The 22,234-nt window shown below is 41.0% G+C and overlaps 1 protein-coding gene across 3 annotated transcripts in view; it reads left to right on the forward strand.

The window, feature by feature from the left end:
• ABCC5 (ATP binding cassette subfamily C member 5) overlaps positions 1-22,234 on the forward strand; it is an 89,223-nt gene that overhangs the window by 1,422 nt on the left and 65,567 nt on the right. For all 3 annotated transcript variants that reach the window (XM_029939782.1, XM_029939786.1, XM_029939784.1), the window contains exon 2: positions 2,184-2,367. In XM_029939782.1, the coding sequence (XP_029795642.1) occupies positions 2,239-2,367 (129 nt within the window). In that variant the 5' untranslated portion in view covers positions 2,184-2,238. The remainder of the gene's footprint in view (positions 1-2,183; positions 2,368-22,234) is intronic.

Here is a 22,234-nt window from a genome sequence, read left to right on the forward strand (position 1 = left end):
CTTTCTAAAACCCATAGGATTCCAAGCTCGTGGGTGGCCTCTGTGGGGTGCCGGGTTTTATAATCCTGATACACAGAAGATGGAATTCTTATGTTCAAGGCCAAGAGATAGTAACTTTGTGTGTACTCCAGGCCTGCCTACTCTCATGGCTATGCCTCTTTTCCCAGGAAATTAAAGAGTGTTAGAGGGAATGGAGACCTTCTCCCCGCTTCCTTCATACATAGAATAAGTTGGAATAAAATGACTGAAATGCACCTTGGTTATCATGAGTTCTTAGTCAATTGAGATGAACTTTATGTTCTTCTTGACATGGCATTTGGAATTGTGAATTAGTTCGTTGGGCCACGTCCCTTTCAAACCCACTTCCTTCCTCTTGCCATTCAGCTTCCATATAATCAGCTAGGTTAGGGAGCCTTTTGAGAGGAAGGTTGGACTTAGGTGATCCCTCTAACAAGAAGGATTACTCTGATCTGCAGCTGCAACCCGACATTGGGGACACCGGCAGATGCCAAGTCTGTTTATAGTTTAGGCTTAATGAGGTCTCAGTGACGTGATTGCTGTGCTCTTGGTTATAAGCCGGTGTTCTTTATGGTGCGGTTTGTCCTTGGACAAGGTGACTTTTTTTTTTTTTAAAGATCTGTAATTTAGCATTATCAACTCAAGGTAGTTGAACTAGACTTCTGAAAGGCAAGAAGTTGAGCTTTCTCTGTATGGAGGAGATTTAGTTCTTTTTTATTTAGTAAGTATTCTCTTTTTCTCTAATACTGTAAAAAATGAATTGTAGTTGTCAGAATTTTGTCTGCAGAGTAGTACTTTTAAGACACAGTGATAGCTAGGAAGTTATGGAATCCAAAAGGCAACACAGCTATGCTTCTTTAGTTTCTAGTGAGGCTGGTGTGAAAGGTGTTTTCTCAGCTTGTATCTGGGAAACTTTGAGCCATCTTGGAGTGGAGGAAATGCGTGGGTTTTATTTTTTCAGAAGGAACTAGAGTTGAGATAGTATATTGAATAAAGTGAGCCAGGCGAGTAGGGGGTTAGTACAGAGTTTCAGGTAGATACTAGGTAAGATTTTGTAGGACAGGATGGGGAATTTGTTTTTGTTATTGTTTTGTAATAACAGCTTTGTTGAGATATAAATTATACACCATGAAATGCACCCCTTTAAAGTGTTACAACTCAGTGTTGGGTTAGTACATTCACAGAATCAGGCAACCATCACCACTGTCTAATTTTAGAATACTTTCAGTACCCCAAAGGGAATTTGTTTTTAAAGTTAGGTGTCCTATTGTTGGGGCGCCTGGGTGCTCAGTCGGTTAAGCATCCTGCTTTGGCTCAGGTCATGATTTCACAGCTCGTGAGTTTGAGTCCTGTGTCGGGCTCTGTGCTGACAGTTCACAGCCTGGACCCTGCCTCACATTCTATGTTTCCATCTCTCTCTGTCCCTCCCCTGTTCATGCTCTCTGTCTCTCTCAAAAATAAACAAACATTTAAAAAAAATGTTTAAGTTAAGGTGTAATAATATTGTTCTGTATTGCATTTAAGGTATAAATTTGTTTTGTATTTATGTAACTTCATAGAGTTTTAAGATAACTAACCTATTACCTACTTATAAAAATGCAGAGATGGGATATATCATTGGTAGAATAAGTGCCTTGTAAATTTTCATATAGTAACATTTAGTAAGAGAAATGATGTCCATTTTAAAATTGTGGATTTATAATGCTTGGAACAGACTTAAAATTTGTCTTTTTTTTTTTTTGAAAGACTTATCTGAATGCCTTATACATGAGTTTGAGCTTAGTTGAAGGCAGTGATATCTGTTCACTAGTGTGTTTATTTTTTTCTAATGTTTTTCTGCCCTATTTCTTTACTAGTGTGTTTATTTTTTTTCTGATCTTTTTTCCTCCCTTAGGGATGGGAGGTGGTAATTCTTGATTCTATTACACTGATACTTTTCTCTGTAAAATAAAATGAATGGCACTTGAAAATTTTCTGAAAAATTGTTTTTATAGATATAATGGTAGGAAACTTCAATGCTTTTGTCTTTTTTTCTACTTTAAAGTACTTTTGCATATGATTAAGCACAATTTAGGTAATCTCTTTCCTTGAAGATACAAAGACATTAAAAAATTTTTGGTATAATTAACATATAGTGTTATTCTTTGATGAATTTTTAATTTCAGAAATTTTCAAGTGAAACCAAAAGTCTGTGAGCCCTGGCACCGCTACGCAGAGAAGATGAAGGATATCGATATAGGAAAAGAGTATATCATCCCCAGTCCTGGTTACAGAAGCGTGAGGGAGAGAACCAGCACTTCTGGGCAGCACAGAGACCGTGAGGACTCCAAATATAAGAGAACTCGACCGGTCAGTGTTTCTTTTCCTGAATCTCCCTTCTTACCTGCTTGTTGCATTAGACCACACCTTCTTTTTTCATATAATGCATAATTAAAAAGAAGTTTCATTTTTGTAGTTGGCTTTAGATCACTGGTAAGAATTTGTGGTTACATATAAAGGAGGAGAGACTGGCTTCAGCCTCCCACCTATTTCTCCTTTGAGTGCTCTCTCTTGGTTGTACTGCCCTTTGGTGCCTTCTGAAAAGGCTCTGCTTAAGAGAAGTCACCTTGTAGAGGTGGGGGTGGAGGTGCTGGAGAGGGAAGGGAGGGAATATGAACCATTCAACTTCATTCATGTACTTAGGGGTGCCTGGGTGGCTCAGTCGAATGAGTGTCAGACTCTTGATCTCAGCTCATGGTCCCAGGGTTGTGGGATCGAGCCCCTCATTGGGCTCAATGGTGAGTGTGGAGCCTGCTTAAGATTCTTTCTCTCTCTCTGTCTCTCTCTCTCAAATAAAAAAATGAAACAAAAACAAAATACCCCCAAACTTCATTCATATACTTAAAATTGGTTTTTTGCCTCTGCCTTTGTTGTTTGTGTTTAAAACGTGAATCCCTTGGAGGGACTCATGTAGATTTCAGAGTACTGGAACAATTCTAGATTGTTGTAGTGTAATCAATAAGTTTTCCAAGAAAATCCATGGATGTGAAGGAGCCTTTAGGTAAGAATTTCGTTTTCTCCAAGGGAAATAATGAAAATATATATAAACATTTTTTAAAATTAATTTTTAAAATGTTTGTTTACTTTTGAGGGAGAAGACAGTGTGAGCAGGGTAAGGGCAGAGAGAGAGGGAGACATAGAATCCGAAGCAGGTTCCAGGCTCTGAGCTGTCAGCACAGGGCCTGATGTGGGGCTCAAACGCACAAGTGTGAGATCATGACCTGAGCCGAAGTTGGACACCTAACCAACTGGTGCCCCATGAATATACATTTTAAAGTGGAAGAAATATCTTTCTTCTGGAAAAAAAATTACACCTTTTCTTCAATTGCAAAAGTAACTAATAAGGAAGAATGGGGGTGACTGGGTTTAGGAAGGTAAGGTTTGTATTTATATACACTCTTTGTTACGTGAAAATTTAAGAATCAGAAAAACTTTGCAGCTGACACTGGAGTTTCGGTAGCCTGACATTACCTGTCTCTCTTTGGTATGTGAAAGCCGTTGCCTTATTAAACAACATTTTCTCACTAATAGGTGTTTTCTGTCCACACTGTATATATATATATTTTTTTAAAGTTTATTTATTTTGAGAGAGAGAGAGGGAGGGTGGGTAGGAGCAGAGAGAGGGTGAGAGAGAATCCTAAGCAGGCTCTGTGCTGCCAGCTCAGGGTCTGATATGGGGCTTGTACTATGAGACGACGGCCAGAGCCAAAATCAAGAGTCCGATGCTTAACTGACTAAGCCTCCCAGGCTCCCCTGTCCTCACTGTATATTATACAGTGCTTTCCTAGTCCAGCTTAACTTTGGAAAACAGTCAATGTAATCACTGTCAAATCCTTAAGGTGCCAGTTTTATAGCTTGGTTGTGTTGTGTGTCTAGGCCTTATGTTAATTAGCCATATATTGAGTATCTTCTGAGTGCCAGGCACAGTCAGTATAGCACTTAACTCTAGAAAAAGTCACAAAGGTAACATTAGAGCAGGACTTTGAAGGATGATTAAGTAGGGATGCTTTCAAGTTACTATGTCATCTGTGGTTTGATGGTTTATGAATAAAATGGTATTGATAGTAGAACCTGACTCATGGGATTATTGAGGATTAAATGAGATGATGCATATAAAATGTTTAGACTGATGCCTGCCATTCCAAGATGGCATTCTACCATTCTAAATGTTAGATCTTAGAACTAGTTCTCTAGAGCTTAGAATGTGAAACAGAAAATTCTGCATGCCATGCTAAGGAATCTTTTACTATGGGCACTGGGGAGCTATTGGAAGTTATTGAAGAGGGTTTCCCCCTGCCCCTCCACCTTTTTATTTTGAGATTACTATGCAAAGAGATTCCATATATACTTTATTTAGCTTCCCCCAGTGGTAACTTCTTACATAAAACTATAGCACCATAGGGGCGCCTGGGTAGCTTAGTTGGTTAAGTGTCCAGCTTCAGCTCAGGTCATGATCTCACAGCTCGTGGGTTCGAGTCCCGCATCACGCTCTGTGCTGACAGCTCAGAGCCTGGAGCCTGCTTCAGATTCTGTGCCTCCCTCTCTCTCTGCCCCTCCCCTGCTCATGCTCTCTTGTACTCAAAAATAAAATAAACATTTAAAAAAACCCATTATGGCACTGTATCTCAACAATACAATCCACCCACCTTATTAAGACTTACCCAGTTTTGTGGTTTTGTGTGCACTGGTTTGCATGTGTATATTTGTGCAGTTTTCTCACATGTGTAGATTTGTGTGACCACCACCGCAGTCAGAACACAAAACAGCACTGTCATCAGGATCTCTCATGCTACCCTCACCTCCCTCACACAGCTACCTCCCTGCTCCTTGCCCCCAGCCTCTGGAAACCTCTGATCTGTTCTCCACCTTGATAATTTTGTCATTTTAAGAATGCTATAGGGGCACCTGGCTAGCTCAGTCATTTGAGTGCCCAACTCTTGATTTTGGCTCAGGTCATGATCCCTGGGTTGTGGGATTGAGCCCCACGTCGGGCTCTGCACCAAACATGAAGCCTGCTTGAGATTCTGTCCCTCTAGCCCTTTCCCCTGCTACTTGCTCTGTCTCTAAAAATAGGGAAAAAAAAGAATGCTATATAAACGGAATCACGTAGTATGTAACTTTTGAGATTGGCTTTTTTCACTGTGCATAATTCCCTTGAGATCCATCTCATTTGATGTGTGTGTCAGTACTTTCTTTTTGTGAGTAGTGTTCCATGTTTTAGATTTTTCCTTTTCACTGTGAGTACTATTCTGTGTTATAGATGAACTGTAGTTTGTTTAACCATTCATTTGTTGAAGGACATTTTGGGTTATTTCTAGTATGTGGCTGTTACAAATAAAGCTGCCTTGAACATTTGTATATAGGATTTTGTGTGAATAAGCTCTCATTTGTCTGGATAAATGCCCAGGAATGCAGTTGCTGGGTCATATGGTAAGTGCATGTTTCGCTGTAGAAGACACTCCAATACTCTTTTTCCAGAGTGGTTATACACTTTTCCATTCCCACCAGCAATATATGAGTGATCCGATTTCTCTGCATTCTTGGCAGTATTTGGTGTTATTGTGATTTTTATCTTAGCCATTCTGATAGGTATATCTGATGTCTCATTGTGGTTTTCATTTGTGTTACTCAAGGGCTAATGATATGGAGCTGAGAAAGGATTGTTAAGACTTGATTTTTATCTTAGGAAGGTTAGTTTTGAGACAGTGTAGAAAAAACCTGCATATGAGAGAGAGAAAATATAGGGAGCAGTCGGGAGGCTCTGGTGCCATTCTGTGTGAGACAGAGGCCAGGCCGGGAGGCTGCATCCAACCAAGCATAACAGAGAGGACAGATAAGAGAGGAGAGACAGGGCATTTCTGGAAGAGAAGGAAGTATTGTGGGGTCTGGGATTGGTGGTAAGAGGTTAAAACTGTTAATGCATGTATAGGAAGAGAAGAAGATTCAGGAGGTGAGAATGAGTTTGCTTTGAACATATTGAGTTTGAGTGCATCCAGATAAAATGATCAGTAGACAGAGCACAGGCAGGTAGAGTAGGAGAAGACAAATTTGAAGTCATTAGTGCATCCATGTAGATGAAGCCTGAGAGTGAGCAAGGATGGCTTATAGCCCAGAAGCAGGTGCAACCTGGGAAGCTATTGTGTGTGGTCTGGTGACACTTCTGGGGACAGGGTTCCCATCTGGTTAGTTAGAGTAGAATTGTCATTAGGATGTGCAGTGGCAGCAGCCAGCTTTTCCTCTGCAGGTGGAGAAGAACTGGAAATAGAGTCATTCTTGTGCCCTTTGTCCCCTAACTTATTAAGTCACGTGCCAGACAGCAAGTTTCCTTCATGTGATCGAGTCTTATCTTAAAAGAAACAGGAAGGCTATTACTACTTTTATAAAATTTCAAGAGTCCACATGAGCTTTATTTTCACTATCCTTTCATGTTTCCCAGACTTCTAAATTTGAGTACTGTTTTCATGATTTTTATCTTATCCTTGTGCCCTCTGAACTTTTTTTTTTACTTGAAGTATTTCTTTTAATCTATCTACTAGGTATTTTCTTTTGACTCAGCTTTGACCTAAGCAATAAATAAATAAATAAATAAATAAATAAAACCCTAAGTTTATGCTGCCTTTTTTTTATATATGTTAAAATGAATGCATAACTATTAAGTGTTGTTTTTTTTTTTTTTTAAAGTTCACATACTGGGCACCTGGGTGGCTCAGATAACTATCTCATGGTACATGAGTTTGAGCCCCTCCTCAGGCTCTGTGCTGACAGAAAGGAGCCTAAAGCCTGCTTTAGATTGTGTCTCCCTCTCTCTCTGCCCCACCCCAATTCATGTTCTGTCTCTCCCTCAAAAATGAACATTAAAAAAATTTTGGGGGGTCACCTGGGTGGCTCAATCAGTTAAGCATTGGACTTCCACTCAGGTCACGATCTCATGGTTTGTGAGCTTGAACCCCACGTCACGCTCTGTGCTGATGCCCTAGAGCCTGCTTTGGATCCTGTGTCTCCATCTCTCTCTGCCTCTCCCCTCCTTGGGCTCTGTCTCTCAAAAATGAGTAAATGTTAAAATTAAAAGAAAAAAAATTTTTTTACTTAAACAAAAGAGCTTTGTCTAGTACATTATACTTTAAAAGATTTGGCTCTGAAAGATTTTCTGTACGGATTAAGGGTATGTGAATTTGTCTATGGCCTTGTGTTTTCAGAGTCAGGAATATTACCTGTGAGTCTACTTGCTGTGAGGAAGGAGAGCAGAATGAGCGAGATTAGTATTTGCAGGCTCTGCATTATTTTTCTCTTGATTGGTACTCAGTGACTCAGCAGATTTTCTGGACAGCCAGTGATAGGATGAGTAAGAACACCTGCTCCCCCCCACCCCGCCCTTTCTTTTCCCTGTGGGCATCCAAAAAGCTTTATAAAGCTCAGTACGGGTGTGTGATACGGTTTTCTGGCTTGGCTCCAGATGTTGGTTTCCAATAGCAGCCCAGAGTCCTCTGCGGGAGAGGACAACAGCAGTGCTATTGGTGCAGAGCCCAGGGGTGAAATGAGTCTCCAGTGCGGCGGGTCTCCTGAGGTTGGCCTGCGGCCGTGATCATGAGCTCTGTTACTCTGTCTGCAGTAGGGCTGTTGCTGCTTTCCTAGGAAATGCCGCTTCAGGGGGATAAATATATCCTGTTGGCCTGAGTTGAAGGAGCTTCCTGTCAAAAGGGAAGAAGAGTATTAGAACCAGCTTCCTGTATTTTAAGCAGTTTTAAATGCCTAAGCCTTTATTTTGTTAAGATGCATAACCTGGATGTTACAAATGGTTAATGAAAACTTTATTTCAGTGAAATCTTGGTTCTGCATTTAGGTAGCCTTCTGTTAATGCTTTAATGTCTCACCATTCATTCCCTCTTTTAATAAAAAATAAACAGGTCAATGCCAGGAACAGGAAACCGGGCTTTCAAAGGTAATGCCAGGAACAGGAAACCGGGCCTTCAGAGGTCTTTGTCAGTGATCAAACCGGTCATATCAAAATTACAGATTAATGTGAAGTTAATTTGGTGCACTGAAATTCACTAATTTGCAGAATTAAGCTTGTCTCTCCCTTCCCTTCTTATCTTCTCTTTAGGGAGTTAGCCTATTTAGATAATTAGCTCTTACATATGTTTTGGTTATTTAAGGTTATTTGGTAAATTAGCTTTTCAAGGAATCAACCTAACTCTGTTATTAGATATCAGATGAAAACTTCTGTTTACCAAAGCAGATATGGTGGTAAGCAGACACTAGGTTTTCTTAAATGTTGTATTCTCGCAGTAGGAAGATAGCCAGACTGCCCCAATCTTCACTTCTGTGTTTGCTTCTCACCATTGTCAGCAGTTGTAGCCAGCACAGAGGTCACATGACGGAACCCTAAAGTCTTATACTAATATTTTATACTAAACTTTTAACATGGGTGTGTGCATTGTACTAGGCACTGAAGGAAGGTTTTTGTTTTTTATGTTGATTTATTTTTGAGAGAGTGAGTGAGACAGAGAGGAGGAGACACAGAATCTGAAGAAGGCTCCAGACTCTGAGCTGTCAGCGCAGAGCCCGACAGCCGGGCTCGTACTCATGAATAATGAGATCATGATCTGAGCTGAAGTCAGACACTTAACCAACTGAGCCACCCAGGTACCCCTGAAAGAAGTTTTATTTACAAATTATACTTTGGATTAAAAAAAACATTTATTTATTTATTTGAAAGAGAGTGCGGGGGGAGAAGGGCAGAGAGAGAGGGAGAGAGAGAATCCAAGCAGGCCCTGTGCTGTCAGCACAGAGACCTACGAGGGAGTTGATCCCACAAACTGTGAAATCATGACCTGAGCTGAAATCAAGAGTCAGGTGCTTAACAGACTGAGCTGCCTAGGCACCCAAGATTTTTTTTTTTAAGCTAAAGCCTGATAGTCTTGAGATTTTGTCAAATACAAAAGATCAAAATTCTACTATCTAAACCTAAATCTCAGTCTAGGCTGCATATGAAAGTCACTTGAAGAATGTTAAAAACTGTACCTATGCAGGGCCCAAACCAGACTGATTAAACCAGTCTCTGGAGTAGGGTTCCAGCCTCCATGTTGTTTTAAATTTGCCCTGGTGATCGTAATGTAGCCAGCACAGAGAATCTCTGCTCTGGATCTCATGAAATAGTTTCTTCTGTCTCCTCCACCAATGGGGTTCCAAGTGTTTCCTGTAAGTCTTTCTCACCTTTTAATTCATTTTTAGTTTAATCCTTTGAAACCTTATCACTGTAATAACAAAGTCAATCTCACTCCCCAGTGTAAAAGGAACTTGGAATAAGTTCCTTAGACTTTAGCTTTATATGAAGTAACTAAAAGCTCTCAAATTCCTGCCAATTATTGGGTAATGCTAGATTATGAATTCAAAAAAATACCTATTTTGCAAATTGCCTATTGGTGTTAAATTATATCCATTGGTTTTATGGATGAACCCATGAAGGCTGCCTTCTAGAATTTTGCTATCCCTCTTGATTGAAGTAGCCAGTATCTTCTTAAGGGAAGAGCTTGAGATAGCCAGGATCATGTTCTTAACCCACTGGAGTAAGGATGGGATGGGAATTAGGAGAGGGCGTGCCCTTTGTAGTTTTCTTTAACTTGTTGGAGTTCGGGAGGATGGGAATGCCTGAAGTCAGCTGGTCTTGGGAGGGCATCAACTTTTTAAATTTCTTCTCTAATTTAAAAACACTTTTTGATTTAATTTTCAATATTTTGGGTCTCTTGAAACCTGTGTCTTATCATACAAGAGTTCTCCTTAAAAAGTTTATCTGTCTATACCATATGTTTGCACTCATAGGTCTAACAGGAGAAACCTAACAGAGGGCCATAGGGAGGGGAAGGGGGAGAGAGAGTCAGGGAGAGAGAGGGACACAAATCATGAGAGACTATTGAATACTGAGAACAACCGAGGGCTGAAGGGCGAACGGGAGGGGGGGAGGGGGTGATGGTTATGGATGGAGAGCACTTGTGGGGAGAAGCCCTGGGTGTTATATGGAAACCAATTTGACAATAAACTATTTTAAAAAATTCCAGTGAGCGTCAGAGCAAAAAATCCAAAAAAAAAAAAAAAAAAGTTTATCTGTCTAGATGTTTGTCATAAAGGCCACTTCAGAGGAGGGACATCTCAGAAAAACTTTTACTCAGAAAAGTTTATAAGAGCTGCCCATTCTGTGTCTGTGTTAAGATCTTGTGAATTAAGGCGAGGAGAGGGAGAATATGCTGTAGCATCTGAGGCCAATCTATTCTGATTATACCCCAAATACTGCCTTTTTAAAAACTTATTTATTTTTGAAAGAGAGAGTGGGGTAGGGATGCGGCGGGGGCGGGGGCGGGGGGCAGAGAATCCGAAGCATGCTGTGCTGACAGCAGCGGCGCTTGAACCCACGAACCGTGAGATCATGACCTGAGCCAAAGTCAGACACTTAACCAACTGAGCCGCCCAGGTGCCCCCAAATACTGCTGTCTTTGCGCAGTGTGCCAGATAGGAGTGCTGCAGCCTTTTAATCCCCTCGAAAGCTGAGAGGCACCTCTGCACTGCCAGCTGATTCCTGCCATCCTCGCATTCAGGAACAACTTGGATGAATCCTCAGCCCCCAGGTTTAGGAAGCCTGCCCTGCTGTTGTCCTGCTGTCAGGAAGGGATTGTTCAGCCTGGGGAATGATTTCTGGCCCCTGATATCTTGTCCCAGGGGCCTCATGCAGGGGGAAGCCCATGGTTGCCCTGTCAGCAGACATTCCACTCTGGCAGCCTGTTAAAATGAGACTGACCAACCAGTTAAGCGGTGGCCATGCTGTGCGATAGGTGTGCTAATTATCACAGCCACGGGGATGGTGTCAGTGTGCACAGGGGAGGGGAAGTCTTGTGTGCAGTCATCTCCCTTTGCTTATGGATCAAATGTTCCTTGTTTCCCTCACCAGACGGACATGAATATGACCGTGTGTTTCCCTGACCTTTATTTGAACCATAGCGGAACCTGGATTTCATTGACCCCTTTTAGCTCCCCCAAGACCCCCAGCTGTGCCCATCACCATTGCCTTGGTAGGACAGAAAATGCTCAGTAACTTGTAGCTACATAATCCTCAGGAAGATATAAATGGCAGTAGTATTTCCTTGTTTAATGTTTTCGTAACTCCTGGATCAAGCAGTATTTTTCCCTTTAGAATGCATCGACTGCTGCAGAGGCCTTTCTCTGGCCGAGTCATCTGGCCCTGGAAGGGCTCTCTGTCTGCAGTGCCTGTCAAGAGAAATAAGAAGAAATGGGCGCCCTTATCTCTTCTCAGGAGAAACTGTAAAAAGTTACTCCTTAAAAGGATTGTTTTTAATTACTTTTTTTTACATTTATTTATTTTTGAGAGACAGAGACAGAGTATGAGTGGGGGAGGGGCAAAGAGACAAGGAGACACAGCATCTGAAGCAGGCTCCAGGTTCTGAGCAAGCATTTTCAGCACAGAGCCTGATGCGGGGCTCAAACCCATGCACCGGGAGATCATGACCTGAGCCAGTCGGACACTTAACCAACTGAGCCACCCAGGCGCCCCCTGAAAAGGATTTAAACTACTGTAACATAAACAAATAGGCCTCATAAAATATGCTCCCCCTCCTAGGTCAGCATGCACCAAATACTAATGATATAAACTATTCTCTAGGACTACCTTAGCATTTTGAGGTCAGATAATTCTCTGTTGTGGGGGTACTTCTCTGCATTGTACAGTGTTCAGCAGCATCTCTGGCCTCTACCCACTGGATGAACAGTTGTGACAATCAAATATGTCTCTAAACATTGCCAAATGCCCCCTGGGCAAGCAAAATCACCCTCTCTTGAGAGCGGTGGGGCTACACGCACTGTGTAATACTGCGGCCACATGTCGCTGAGCATTTGAAATATGTGCAGTCTGAATTGAGATGTGCTGGATATATAAAATACACAGTGGGGGCGCCTGGGTGGCTCAGCCAATTAAGCATCCGACTCTTGTTTTGGCTCAGGTCATGATCTCATGGCGGCTGACAGAGTGGAGCTGGAGCTGGCTTAGGGTTCTCTCTTTCTCCCTCTCTGTCTGCCCCTCCCCTGTTCATACTGTCTCCCTCTCAAAATAAATAAACTTAAAAAAAAAACACTAGATTTCAAAGACTCAGCACAAAAAAAGAGTGCAAAACATCTCATTAGTAATTTTTATTATTATATTTTCACATTACAAAATTAATATTTATTATATATTACATTGAAATGTAAATAGCATTACATTATTATAATGTTATTGATTATGTATTTATAAGATAATATTTTCTATCTATTGGATTGAATAAAATATGTTATTAAAATTAACTTCACGGGTTTTTATTAATTTTTTTAATGTAGCTACTAAAAAAACTTGAATTACATTTGTGACTTGCATTATATTTCTATTGACAGCACTGAGCTGATCTAATTGATCAAATATAGTTTAGCCATTAATTTTGTATTAGGTATTTAGTACCCAATAAACCATTGGATTGAAATTATTTTTTTCTTACGAAAATTTTCCTTCATACACTACTATCATAAAGACAGAGAATATGTAGAGTGTTATATATTACCAGTTTGCTCCTCTGAGTACCTGCCAGTGGCATATTAAAAATCATTTCAATGTTCAGGGGTGCCTGGGTGGCTAAGTTAGTTAAGCATCCAACTCTTGATTTCCACTCAGGTCATGATCTCATGGTTTGTGGGATTGAGCCCAGGGTCAGGCTCTGCCCTAACAATGTGGAGCCTGCTTGGGATTCTCTCTCTCCCTCTCTCTGCCTCTCTCCTGCTCGCATGTGTTCTCTCTGTCTCTCAATAAGCAAATAAACATTAAAAAAAAAAGAGCAAAAGGAAAACTGATTTTTTAAAAATCAGTTCAATGTTCAGAAGATGTATGCTTGTCTTAACACTTCCCTCCTTCTTGTATTGGCGGTATATAGAGTTGTTTCTTAAAATTTAATATATTTCTCAATTGATAATATTGAATTTAGAGGCTAAGAGAAAGAAGCTTTTGAACCAATTTAGCAACTTATTCTGGATTTTGGCCTTCTGTAAACACTAGAATATAACCTACATGAAGGTAGTGATTTAGAGATGTGGGATCTGTTCACTCTTGCATCCCTAGCACCTAGAGCAGTAGCTGTCACATAGTAGGCCCTTCAATAACTACTTATTGGATGAATAGATTAAAAAAATCATATGTTTGGGGGCACCTGGGTGGCTCAGTAGGTTAAGTATCCGACTTTGGCTCAAGTAATGATCTCACTGTTCATGTGTTCAAGCCCCACATTGGGCTCTTGCTGACAGCTCAGAGCCTGGAATCTGCTTTGGACTCTGTGTCTCCCTCTCTTTCTACCCCTCCCCTGCTCTCTCTCTCTCTCTCAAAAATAAATAAACATTAAAAAAATTTTTAGTCATATATTTTTCAGTAAAAGCTGGCTATTCAAATATATGAGTTACCTTGTCATTTCTTTAGCTTTATTCCCCTTACCCTTAATGTTAATTTCATGATGCAAACATTTTCCTGTTTATATTTAAACTCATCCATCTTGCCTTTGATGAGTTTCTGGCTTTGGGGGTAAATGGAGGCTATCTCCCTCTAATAGCTTAACTAAATAAGCAATTGAATTCTCTTTCTTCTATTTATTTCATCTTTTTAACGTAACTTTTTGGGATTAATCCCAGATGGGTTAATATATGGTATATCTTTTAGATGTTAGAGTTGCCAATTTCCAATGTGGGGGGCATTCCCTCCTTCCCCCACAGCACCAAGCAATTCTTGCATACCAGCAGGATGTCTGAGAGTTCAACTCAGTTCTCACCCTATCCTGAGACAGCACCAGATTCTACATGTTAAGGGCTCAGACCTATAAGACTGCCCTCCATCTCTCAACTTTAGACACTAGTCGCCAGGCCCAGGTTGTTTTTATTTTTACTTTTGACTGATTGGCTACAGATTGAAGGTTCTAACAACCTCCTCCTTAAAGTTCTTTAAATTCACTAGCACAACTCACGGAATTCAGGGAGACATTTACTGACATTTATCAGTTTATAAAGAATATGATAGGCGATATGAACAAACAGCTACATGAAGAGAAACATAGGGCGAGGTGTGGGGAAAGAGCATGGATCTCTAGGTCCACCAGTCTCCTGAAATCCCCATGTGTTTACAATCTTGGAAGCTGTCCAAACCTAGTCTTTTTGAGTTTTTATGAAGGTTTCATTACATAGTCATTATTGACTAAGTTATCAGCCATTGGCTGATTCAGCCTGCAGTCTCCTGGTAGGGGGCAAGCCTGGAAGTTCCAATGCTTTAATTGCAGGTTTGGTCCTCCCAGCAACCAGCCCCAGCCCTTCGGTGAGGTCCAAAAGTCACTTTCCATTGAGATAATAAAAGACACCTTCATCACTCTCAGCACTTAGGAAATGCTGAGGGGTTTAGGAGCTATGATTAACTATGGATGAAGACCAATTATATGTGAGAAATGTATTTTGGTATTCTGAGTGGCCAAATATACATTTCTTATAAATCACAGTATCACGGTATAAAACCTGGATCTCAATGAATTCATCTTTAATCTGTTTTTTTGTTTTTCCCAACGATATTCACTGAATCATGTTTCTCTATCCTGTTATTTAAGCTCTTGTATAGCAAGCTCTTATAGTTTGAGTATGTTAAGTCTTTTCTCTTGGTTCATTTCCATTTTTAAACTTAGAATGTCGATAACTCACTTTACAGAATGTTAATGTGGTAGGGTAAGTTTATTTTTATCTTTAAACAGACATACTCTTTTTTCCTAGAATGCTTGGCCAGGTAAGCTTTTTTAGGAAGCTTAGAGAGGAGGAAAAGTTAGGCCTACAATCAAATAGTTGGAAGGATGAGACATCTGTACGGTTACTGGCAGGGTGGCATAAAGATAATTTTATTTTGTTTCAGTATAAGTCTATAATGTGTCTACAACATCTGTTCATCTTTGGTTTAAAAATAATCAGGAAGCACATTTTTTAATTTTTGCAATTAAATAAAATATTTTATTTGCATTCTAGTGTTCTAATCATGTACTTGTGACTTTGACTTTGGAACTACCATTTGCTTATCATGAGGTTAGTTTAGAGAGTCATAGTTTATTTTAACCTGATACTCACCCTGGAGAAAAAGGAGAGCTGTTTATAAGGGTACATTTAAGGTCATCTTCTACTGTGATAGTTTATTTGCTTGTTTTTTTTGAAAGGATCATAGCATAGTGATTAAGAGCTCAACTCTGGAGCCTATATTCAAATCCCTGCTGGCACTCAACATCTAAGCACCAGGGGGCCTGGGTGGCTCAGTTGGTTAACTGTTTTGACTTCGGCTCAGGTCATAATCTCACAGTTCATTAGTTCAAGCCCCACATCGGGCTCTATGCTCACAGCTCAGAACCTGGAACCTGCTTCAGATTCTGTGTCTCCCTCTCTCTCTACCCCTCCCTCACTCATGCTCTGTCTCTCAAAAAATAAATGTTAAAAAAAATTTTTTTTAAATCTAAGTGCCTCCATTTCCTCAGCTATAAAATGGGAGCAAAAATAGTACCTACCTTATAGGATTGTTGTGAGGATTTAAATGAGTTAGTATCTAAAAAGTATTTGAAACAATGCTTCGCACATAGGAAATGCTGTGTTGGCTTGTTATAAATTAATTTGCCCAGATATTTCTGTCATCTTCAGGTAAGCAGTTTGCCTTTACAGATACATGCTAGTCACGAGATCTGGCTATAAACAAGGACGATTGCTCTAGCTTCTTATATTTCTTGTTAAAGTCCCAGGGTAGGTAGGATAGAGGCAGCTTTAGGTCAACAAAATAAAACTGAAATTACTAAAGCTAATAGTATTGGGGAAAGAAAGTTCATCAAGAGGATACAACTGCCAGTTGACTGATGACCTGGACCCTTACAATTGGAAGCTCTTCACTCCCTCCCCTCTCCTTGGAAAGTGGCTCCCACTTGCCATCCCCTCTCCCAGAAGCTGCCCTGGGAACACAGCCTTGAGATAATAATGTGTTGTTGAGACCATCTGGACTGTATACATGACTGAACCTGCTTAGGCTTCTATATAAACGTTAAGATAAACATTGGTAGGTGGGTGTAGAGATGTACTCATCCTGTGGTCACTCAAGAAAAGTCTCATATGTAAGTTCCCTTGCTTCTCAAACCTGCCACCTACCAGTCTGGGGTGATTTGTCTCTTTCTTTGTTCTCTCCTTGCCTTGCATGTATGGGGGCCAGTTTACAAACCAACAATTGGTAAGCCAGCCAGGAGACCAAAGAAATGGCCTAGGGAAAGAGGAAATCCCTGGTTGGCTCGGAGTGGTGTCCTCTATGTTAGATGCTTGTGGACCACCATGTGAATACTCGGACACCCTGAAAATGCTAGGGGCTCTGGTGTACATTTGACAAACTACATATAGCACATGGTAGCAAAGGAGGGAAGTGAATGCCCAGTGAACTGACTTCTACTCTGGGCAGCCACCAACACCCAACTAACTAGAGGCTAATGCTTAGATCAGAAGGTTGGGTAATGGCTGAAGTTAGAGAAGGACATGTAGTTTTCCACTACTCAGTTTTGGGACTGGCAGACTAGGTGAGAGAGCAGGATAATACGTTGGAGACCTTAGTGTGCAACTTTGCAAGCTAGTAGGGTGTAGGCTGCTGTGGATTGAGGACTGAGCACTTGTGACAAACCCTGATTAGGACTCTAAGAGGTGGCTCAGTTGGTAGTGCATCTTACTCTGGATCCCAGGGTCCTATTGATCCCAGGGTCTTGAGTTCAAGGCCCATGTTGGGCATGGAGCCTTCTTTAAAAAAAAAAGAAAATAAGGGATCTAAGACTTGGAATTACTGGGATGTGAAGAGAATGAAGGGGAGAATATTGTGGTGATTGGCAGTGAAATAGAATGCCCAGTGCTAACCCTTAATATAGAGGAAGGTTCTAAATAGCAGTTACTCTGAAAACTCTTAGGAGAAAACTTGTACTCTTTCTCTGTCCCTTGAGGTTGTAAATCTCATCATGTCTTTGAAATGTAAACACCCCAGGAGATAACCAAAACACTGCCCACAGAGAGTGAGTTTAAAAATAGGGAAATTAAAAAAAAAAAAAAAAGGGAAATAGAGGCTTTTCAAATTACCGACTACTGCTGACTGCTACTGCTGACTGCGATAAAAGTCCCCTTGCCTCAGAAAGCGTTGGCCATGGGACACCTGGGTGGCTCAGCCGGTTAAGCCCAATTTCAGGTCAGGTCATAATCTCGCAGTTCATGAGTTTTGAGCCCCACATTGGGCTCTCTGCTGTCAGCATAGAGCCTACTTTGGATCCTCTGTTCCTTTCTCTCTGCCCCTTCCCAACTTCTTCTCTCTCTCTTAAAAATAAACAAACATTAAAAAAAGAAGAAGAAGAAAAAAGCTTTGGCCATGTGAAAAGTACCTGATTCACAGCTAGAGTTTTGGAATAAAAGCTACAGGGTCTCTGTGTCTGCATGTTATGTAGGTCTATGGATGTATTACATATGTGATGTTTTATCCCCAGGGAGCATTGCCAAAATTACTATGTACAAGGGTTCTATTTAATTGGCTCAAGGAAAAATAAGTTTAAATATCAATAATGTATTTCTGTAAAACTGAAACAATTTTATTTTATCTGCTAAAAGGACAAAGTTTTCTTGAACTGTTGGTCTGTTCTGGAGGAGATTGTGAAATGTTCTTCTTTACCTTTTAAGTAATCTGCCTAGAAAACAAAGATTCTATGTTTTATGAAACATTCTTGCACCTCATGTTATCTTTATTTTAGAAAACTGAGTCGACTTTCTCTATTAAAAGAGCTAAGTTTCTTACAACTCTGTAACTTTCTGTATTAGCTGTTGAGGTCTGTAACTGTCACCTTGGCAAAATGGATAACCAAGTGTTGTTTCATGGCAGTCTGTAATCTAATCAAGTGTCTTAAGCCTTTTGATATTTTTGACAAACTTCCCCCAAATCAAATTCTTTTTTTAATTGTTTTTTAAACATGTTTATTTGTTTTTGAGAGAGAGAGAGACAGACAGAGCATGAACAGGGAGTGGCAGACAGAGAGAGAGACACAGAATCTGAAGCAGGCTCCAAGCTCTGAGCTGTCAACATAGAGCCTGATGTGGGGCTCGAACCCACGCACCGTGAGATCATGACTTGAGCCGAAGTCAGACACTTAACCTTACCTGAGTGAGCCACCCAGGCACCCCTCTCCAAATCAAATTCTAATAAAGTCTTATTGACCTTGAACGAACTTTGGGATTTTTTGGAGGGTCCCTGGAAACATCTCAAAAGATGTGTTCTCTGTATATGTAAAAGAAGACATTGAACTAATTAGGCTTAATTTGTATGTTAAATTTCATGGGAAGCATTGTCAAATAAGTGATAGTCAACTTTCTTTATGTTGTTCCAGAAATTGTATACAATTCCTAAAAATATGGTATGTCCGGGTTCAGTCATAATTCTAGTTATTATTTTTAAAAGGATGTCACAGAAATAACCAAATATACTTGTCAATTTTGTAATAATGAACTCTCACCAGATCTTTAACTATGGCCATTTTTAAGTCTTTGGTCATTTACAGACAGTTATTGTTTTATTTTGATGCTTTTGCAAAAGTGTTCCTGCAAAAGTGCTTCATCTTCAAAGACATTCCTGGAAAAGGCTCTCTGACAAGTACAGGTTTCTGATAACTAAGATCGATTTGCTTTCATGTGGGAGGGGCGATAATGGACCTTTCCTGTGGCTCCCCAAGGCTACACATACACAGCTCTGCAAGCTCATGGGATGGCAGCCTGAGACCTTTCCCTGTTCTTCTTCCCCATCATAAAATGGGCCTATTACATTGATAAGATAATGTTAACATGTGAAGACTGGCCTCTGCTATAGGGCACTCTGCAGATTTTGCTGGAATATCTGTAAGGGAATAGGAATGTACCCTCAGAAAACTTAAGGCCCAGGGACTGCCACAAAGTCTTTGGGAGTCAAGATGGCCATTGTCCTAGAAGCTGTATTGATAAGGTGCAAGCCTTTCTGTCCTTTGAGAGTGTGAAAAAGCTACAAGCCTATGGAGAGATTTGGGAATTTTAGAGGACTTTTAATTCCCACCTGACATAGTGCCTTTACCCCTTATGCTACCTGATAAAGATCTACCTGGGGATCAGAGCAGCAAGCCTCCTTTGAGAAGACAAAAATCTAGTGAAGTAGATTAAAACTCTGGGCATCTCCCACGCAGGACTGCCATTTGCGTTGGGTGTGTCTGTGACTCTGGAAGATATGGGTCAGGTGTTGTGGCAGAGACAACAGGAGACAATACTCCTAGGATTTTGGCCTCCGTTCTGTGAGGCGGCAGAAACTTGATATAACCCCACACAGCAGTAGCTCCTTGCAGTATATACAGCTCTCCTCCAGGTAAAGCCTCTCAGACAGCAGCCAGTATAACAGCCAGTGGGCTGAGTTCAGAGTGGTTTGGCTGGTGATCACTCACGAGCCCTAAGTGTTAACCTTTTGTGCTAACAGTTGGACTGCTCTAAAGGAATTAACCCTGTGGCTTGGACAATGGGAAGCTGAGAGGTAGATAATTATAAGTGGACCTTTATGTGGTCAGGAAGTGTGGAGGGATATTTGGGTTCACCTGTAAGAGCTTGAGGCAGTCCTCAATGTCTTCCATGTCCCAGTTTATAAGGTTCTGACACTTCCTGACAATTAAGGAGCTGGTGCCCTAGCTCAGGTATGAGCTCTTCAGTAGATATGGCAGATTGTGTTCATAGGAAGAGTGGCCACCATTGTGCCCAGATGGGATGGTATCTTGCCAAGGATGCTGGGTTGCCCTTGAAGTACAGTGATTTGGTTAATGTAACAGCATGTTCTCTGTGTTCTAAACAATACCCAAGGCAACTGCCAGAGAAATCTGGGGCCATCCACTGCGGTTTCCAACTTGTGAGAGACTGGCAAATTGATTATATTGGCCCCCCTCTGTCAGAGTGAGGATTCTAAATATGCTTTGGTTTCTGTGATCACTGCATCTGGACTACCCCCACGCTTTCCTATGTTACCATGTAAACCTGACTACCACCATTAGGGAATTAAAGAAGCTGAGTGCCATGTACAGAAACCGTCATCAACTAGACTGTGATCAAGGGTCGTATTCCAAAGATTGTGATGTTAAAGACTGGGCCAAAGAACAGAACATCGAATGGAGGTTCCATCTCCCCTACAACCTGCAAGTAGCAGGTTTGGTAGAAAGGGAAAATGGAATCCTGTAGCAGCAGATTAAATTACTAATATATAAAACCATCTTGGCCAGGTGGACTAAAGTACTGTCCAGGCTTTATTACATATGAATGATCAACCGGTAGTGCCTGTTGTCCCAAATGCCATACTGGGGACCCCTGTTGAGGCACCCAACAATGTAAGGTTTTGGAAGGCATAGTAAACAGCCATTGCCCCAACTTTTTACCATGGATCAACATGCTGTGCTGCAGAGAACACCACATCCCATCATGCTTGGGAAAGATATCATCTACTGGAATTTGCAATGAGATGTCCCACCTGGATTGGTGAGTTAGTTCACATCCCTTAGTCTCCATGGAGATCCTGTTGTCAAAATGCACTATGCCTGGAATGGCACATGCCACACTGAAGGAGGGGAAGAGGTGGGGGTCCTGGTCCTGGTCTGGCATGTCCCACCTCTGGTTCATCCCCTTGTGTCTTACAGTGCAGCAGTACTTACGGTATGTACAACTAGGTCAGGTTCCCAAAGCTGCCAACCTCCCTCTCCTCAAGGCTGGGTTGGTATGTTCTGTTTTCCACCAATACAATCATTTGTCTGCTTTCTTTGTTCCCTCCATTCGCCTGGAGAACAGTATAGAAATGACAGCCAACAATGCCTGTCATTATTGAACACTGAATGTCTCTAATGAGAAAAGCTGTTCTCTAAAAGTGAATGGCCTTGGACATCATTAATGCCATCATTACTGTGCCATTATCCAAACAAAATGTGTGTTTACACATGATGAGTCTCTAATGTATCATCTTTATTAAATCACATGAGGACACAAGTAAATGCCCTGAGTGATCTGACCCCCTGCCTAGGGGACTTAACAAATCAGTGGTTCGGATCATGGGGCTCTTGGTGGAAAAGTTACCACTGACTTTGGGAATTATTGTCTTAATCTGTGTTTTCTCTTATATGTGCCTATAGAAGTGCTGTGGCATCTGCCTCCAGTGCAGCAGATAGCCACCAAAGAGGCTGCCTCCATGCTAGTGAAACTCCTTGCTGACTGCTCAGGGCACATTGTAGAAGAGGGTGGCATGCGAGATTGTACAAGCTGGTCACAAAGAGTGGAGTGTTGGGGAAGGTCAGGAGGCTGTGACTGCCAGTTGATCTGCAAGCTGGACCTAGGCAATCAGAGGCTCCTTACCTCCCTGCCTGTCCTTGAAATGTGGCTTCTGCTTGCCTTCCCCACTCCAAAAAACTGTCCCAAGGACACAGCTTTGAGATAGTAATATGATGTTGAGACCATCTGGATGATATATGTGACTAAATCAGTCAAGGTATCTACATAAACTTTTAAGATTTGGTGAACAGGCACGGAGCTCTACTTGATTTGTGGCTGCCTAAGATAAGCCTCATGTAAATTCCCTTGCGTATTAACCCTGCCACCTACCAGTCTGGAGTGGTCTGCCTCTTTCTGCAGTTTCTCCTTTCCCTGCATGTACAGGGACCAGTTTGCAAAGCCATGGTTCTCTTTTTCAATAATACTGGAGTACATATTCAATAATAAGGTTAATTGAGCAAACTGGATAGATGTCTAATTGCTAGAAGCTGCACTCTTTAATCCTGTAATCCCTGTATTACTTAGGAATTTATCCTAAATAACCCAGAAAGAGAAAAATAAATTATAATAGTTCATTATACCGTTAATCATAAGCAAAACAGTGGAGAATGTAAACAAGAATAGAATGGTTAAGAAGATTCCTCAGTGGCATATCATGGAGCATTAAATGATAATGCTAGCTTAGTCAAAGCATGAGATTCTTGATTTTGGGATTAAATTCAAGCCCCATGTTGGATATATAGATTACTTAAAAATAAAATTAAAAAAAATTTTTTTTAAT

Source organism: Suricata suricatta, chromosome 5 (genome assembly GCF_006229205.1).
Source record: "Suricata suricatta isolate VVHF042 chromosome 5, meerkat_22Aug2017_6uvM2_HiC, whole genome shotgun sequence".
NCBI lineage: Eukaryota > Metazoa > Chordata > Mammalia > Carnivora > Herpestidae > Suricata > Suricata suricatta.